The 4,405-nt window shown below is 49.3% G+C and overlaps 1 protein-coding gene across 1 annotated transcript; it reads right to left on the reverse strand.

Annotated features, from left to right (window-relative positions):
* Positions 1-560: 560 nt before the first annotated feature.
* On the reverse strand, positions 561-4,087 carry GRIFIN (galectin-related inter-fiber protein). Its single transcript, XM_018916286.3, has 4 exons — positions 3,999-4,087; positions 1,865-1,944; positions 1,612-1,774; positions 561-1,184 (listed from the first exon to the last, which is right to left on the reverse strand). Exons 1-4 carry the CDS (start codon positions 4,035-4,037, stop codon positions 1,020-1,022), a joined length of 447 nt encoding a protein of 148 aa, XP_018771831.2. The 5' UTR covers positions 4,038-4,087; the 3' UTR covers positions 561-1,019.
* Positions 4,088-4,405: the final 318 nt, after the last annotated feature.

Raw genomic sequence — 4,405 nt, forward strand, 5'->3', positions numbered from 1 at the left:
CAGGTTGGAAAAGAGAAGAGGGTGCAAGGGATAAGTGGATTGTTTTGAAAGAAAACTAAAAAGGGGGAGAAGAGAAAACAATAAAGCAGAGAAAAGCCAGAGGCTACCCATGCATATCCCCAGGCACTCTGTTCATTCCAAGCTTATCAGAATTTCTAGGTTTACTCAGCTCCTTTTGTTTGGAGTCCAGCTGCATTTCTGGTGCATGGTGGAGGAGCCATGTGGTTTTTTGTGCCTCCCCAAGCTCTTGCCCTTCTCTGACACACGACATCACTCTGGGGGTCTGTCTGAGAAGAAGCCTGGAGTTGGCAGGAGTAGAGCTGAGCAAACATCTCTCAGCTGGTGAAAGGAATTCCTGGCAACACCTGGCAAGTTGAATCTTATCACACTGTTCTGCATGCCAGGGACCTTCACCTTGCATTAGCCCTCAAAAAAAAAAGCAGTATTTTCCCAGATCCAAAATCACACAGACCTCAACAGTGTTCTCCAGCCCTTGCTCATGCCAGGTGCCTGGACTGGCAGGGAAGGAATGATGAGATTGATCTGCCCAGGGAGGGATGTCTCAGCAGGGATTTCCTTGGTTGATTTTATTGACAAATCTGATATCATTCTTACCCAGCTGCTGGAAAGAAACATCCCTTTCCACCCCTAACATCCGCATTTCCCACGTGCCCAGCTGAGGACTGGTGCTCATGCACACCTTACTCTTGGGCAAACACAATTTCTAAGGTAACATTCAGGTGTCCAGAGTACTCAAGACAGATTTTGATGTGCAGCAAAGATGATCAGACCTACAGAGCATGTTGTTAACCCTAAGGTGTAGGGGCAGAAGGTCTTTGAAGGGCTGGGCTATGGTCAGCAGTGTGGCTGGGTGGTGGGAATGGCCATCCCTTCCACTCTGAGGACACGTGGCCATCTCCCTGGTTGGTGGTGGCATGTGGAAATGGGGAGGAAATGATCCTTGGCTGAATCAGGAGCTTAAGGGGAAATGGTCTGTGAGAGAGCCCCAACTCTGGTCTCTAGTAAAGAGCTCGTTTGGTGATTTCCACTGAAGAAATGTCAATATCATCCAGAATCTGCAGCTTGGTGATGGATGAAAGATTCCTCTGCCTATGCTTGTACTGCAGGACTTTGTTTTCATTGATGAAAACGTGGAAATAGTCCTGGTCAGAGTAGATTTCAACCTGAAAGAGAGACTGTGTTATGTTCATGGGGCCTTACTGGACCTTGCTTTTGTCATGTCAGGGAGCTGCTGGATCTGTCCAGCCACCTCAAATCCTGCAAGAGCTGACACACACACTGCTCAACCCCACTCTGGGCAAAGAGAGGGAATAACTGAGTTTTTCCTTTCATGATAACAAAATCTGGTGGTAATGCAAAGCCTAAATTGAAAACAAATGCAGCGTCCAGGGATTACTGCTGGAGCTCTGCATGGCTGTGCCAGAGTTGGTTATAAATCAGCAGGTTTTAACAGGATTACTAACAGGAGACAAAGCCAGAGAGGGAATGTTGCTGGGCATGCTGTTAGCAGGAAAGGCAATGGGGAGCACCCCAGTACTGGCTGGGTTAGTCCTGTTACACCTGAGGAGACCTGTGGGGCGACAGAGTTACCTGAAAGGGCTCCTTTGCTTGGAAGGGGAAGGTGCTGTTAACCTCTTCCTGCCCCCAGTGGCTGTTGAGGAAGGAGTTGCAGACAATCCTGGAGCTGGAGAGGCGAGGGTTAAAGTGGAGAGCGATTTGGTCCCCGGGATCACAGAGCAAATTAATCTCAAACCTAAGGCAGTGAGAGGAAAGGGATGGAGAGCTGAGGACGATGCTTCTGGCCCTTGTGAGCCAGGGGAGCTGGGAGCAGAGCATTCCTTACATGCCTGAACTGGAACTGGTCTCACCCTTGACCACGACGCTCCATCCAGGACAGATTCCCTCTGGGTGCAGGGCCTCAAACTGCAGACAAGGAGGAGGACACAGCACGGTGGCAGAGATGCACTGCCCCACTCAGTCCTGACACTTCTTTCTCACATTTTCATTGTCATCTTCTTTCTCTCCCCTTCCCACACAGGCAATTCTCTATCCCAGTCTTTTTCTCACTCCTAAATAATCTCAGAGACTCTAAACTGATAAGAAATCAAGTCTCTGTGACACCCAGTTGATGAGGTGGGATTTGCTGTCCCCGAGGTCTTTTGTAAAGAGCTGAGAGGGATCAGAAAGCAAAAAATAAAAGAAGAACTTGAATGCCTTCATTGTTGTCAGGACACAAAGATATTCTGCTTCTCTCTGCACCTGAGCAATACAAAATCTGAAGCAGAAAACTTTGTGATGCTTTGAAGCAGAGGAACAGGTGTAAAGTGACATCCAGCCTGAGCTCATCCAGTGTTACACGGCTGATTCTTCCCAAAAGTTCCTGCCTGAGCCCCTGTTCCACGTGCTCTCCCCGTCTCCAAGGTTAAACTTGCATAAAATGAGCTGGAAAATGTTCCTTTTTGAATAATTCATAGTTTTATGAAATAACTCATTTTAATAAGAAGTTCTTGCCATTTCACCCCACCTTTTTTTTTTTAAGCACTCTAATGATCTTGCATTTCTGAGCATCCCCTCTCACAAACTTATTGCTCACATTAGGAAAATTTCCCCAGCCTTGACATCTCCACTGCCAGTTGTTTGCTTTTCTCCTTCCTATAGATCAGGATTTCAACTCCCCTGTTTCTTTCTCTGTCCCAAGTTCTATTTCCAATGCTTTTTTGGGATATGCATGTTTTTGGCAGGAGCTGAGACGTAGGCAGGAGTTAGCAACGACCAACCTCATACTTTCATGCCTGGCTACTTTAGAAGGGCAACTTTGGGACCCCACACATGGGCACTGAAGGGCTCTGACCAGAGTTTACCCCTGTGAGGCACAGACAACTGCTGGAACTGGTGAGTTCTGGATTCAAAGAGCACCTGGCAGCACCCAGGTTCACCTTGCCTTGACCTTTAGTTTGTAATCAAACTACACCAACCCCAGCAAGAGACCCAGCACACACAGCAAAGAGCTGTTCCCTCTGCTGCTGGATGAAAATCTGTCCTATTGCCCATTACTGAGCATCACAAAACTCACTTCTGCAGTAGCCTGGACCAGACTGACATAGAGGAGCAATAACCCCTGTGTTATTCAGGATTTCTACCTGTCTGGCCCTTCTCTTCCACTGTCCCACCCATGCTTGTCACTGTCATATTTTCTGGAAAAGTCCCTTCACCAGGATTTCTTCTCCTGGGAAGCTGAGAAGCCTCAGAGAGAAATGAAAACAATAATTATCCAATTGTTTCTCCTGTGTTTGCTGCTTTGGAATGTTGTCTGGACATTGTTTACCAGCTGGTCATTGTTTGATTGGTTTAATGTGAATTGTTTTAACTTAATGACCCATCACAGCCACGAGTTTTCCATTATCATTCTTGTTAAGCCTCCTGTCTGTATCCCTTCTCTTTTAGTATGGTTTAAGTAAAATATAAGCACATAAAATAATAAATATCTTCAATATAAGTACATAAAATAATAAATTAGCCTTCTAAGAACATGGAGTCAGATTCTCTCACCTCGTCCTGGGGACCCTGCAAATGCCACCCCTGCTGTCACCCCACGCTGTCCCCAGCTCACCCGCAGTGCCATCGCTCGCCAGCCCCGCAGCCCAGCCCGGGCACGGGCAGAGGGGTTTTTATAGACGCTGCCGGCCGGGAGCCCACGTGTGCAGGGATTGGCATCACCAGCAGGGACTGGCATCACTGAGCTCTCCTGTCAGAGCCGCGGGGCACGGCCGGGATGGGGAGCAGCAATCCCGCTGAGCCCGGCGGGGCCAGCCCGGTCAGGCGTGCGGGTTAATCCGGCCCCGCCTGGCTGGGCTGATCAGGAGCCCTGGGATCTGACAGGATGGAGCCGTGTGGTCCAGAGGGGTCAGACGTGTCTGAGGCACGAAGGAAGGATGGGGACTCCCAAAGCTGAGGGAGATACCAGCAGTCATACCCACCTCAAGGTCCCGAGAGAAGGGAGGTGGCAGAGGAGACATGGTGCCTCCGACAGGGGCTCAGCTACACCCTGACCATCAGAGATTGCTTTTTCTCCCTGCTTCCTTTTTTCTCTCTTTGTGAGTCACAGCCTGGCCTGAAATGAGCTGATGCCAGCTTTGTCACAGCCACGTTTCCCCCTCGTGGCGCCCCGGGGCCGGCCAGGCTCGGGATGCTGCTGTGCTGAGCTCAGCACGCCCCGGTTCTGCATTTCCCTTCCCTGCTGGGGACAATGCAGGGATTTGGGAGCAGGGTGAGTAGCCTTTGTCCAATATTTCCTGACATGGAAATGCACCAAGACATGAGCAGTGTTGAAATGAATGTCAGTGATGAGGTGTTTTCATAAGCTAGGGGAGGGAGGGATGATTGT

Source organism: Serinus canaria, chromosome 14, assembly GCF_022539315.1.
Source record: "Serinus canaria isolate serCan28SL12 chromosome 14, serCan2020, whole genome shotgun sequence".
In the NCBI taxonomy this organism is placed as follows: domain Eukaryota; kingdom Metazoa; phylum Chordata; class Aves; order Passeriformes; family Fringillidae; genus Serinus; species Serinus canaria.

What these genes read in the sequence shown, in the direction of transcription:
- GRIFIN (XM_018916286.3), bottom strand. Translation starts at nt 4,037, where the DNA reads ATGTCTCCTCTGCCACCTCCCTTCTCTCGGGACCTTGAG. An exon ending in ACCAGTTCCAGTTCAGGCAT is followed by an intron (nt 1,775 to 1,864) that starts GTAAGGAATGCT and finishes TCACTGCCTTAG; the next exon opens with GTTTGAGATTAATTTGCTCT. An exon ending in AAGCAAAGGAGCCCTTTCAG is followed by an intron (nt 1,185 to 1,611) that starts GTAACTCTGTCG and finishes TCTCTCTTTCAG; the next exon opens with GTTGAAATCTACTCTGACCA.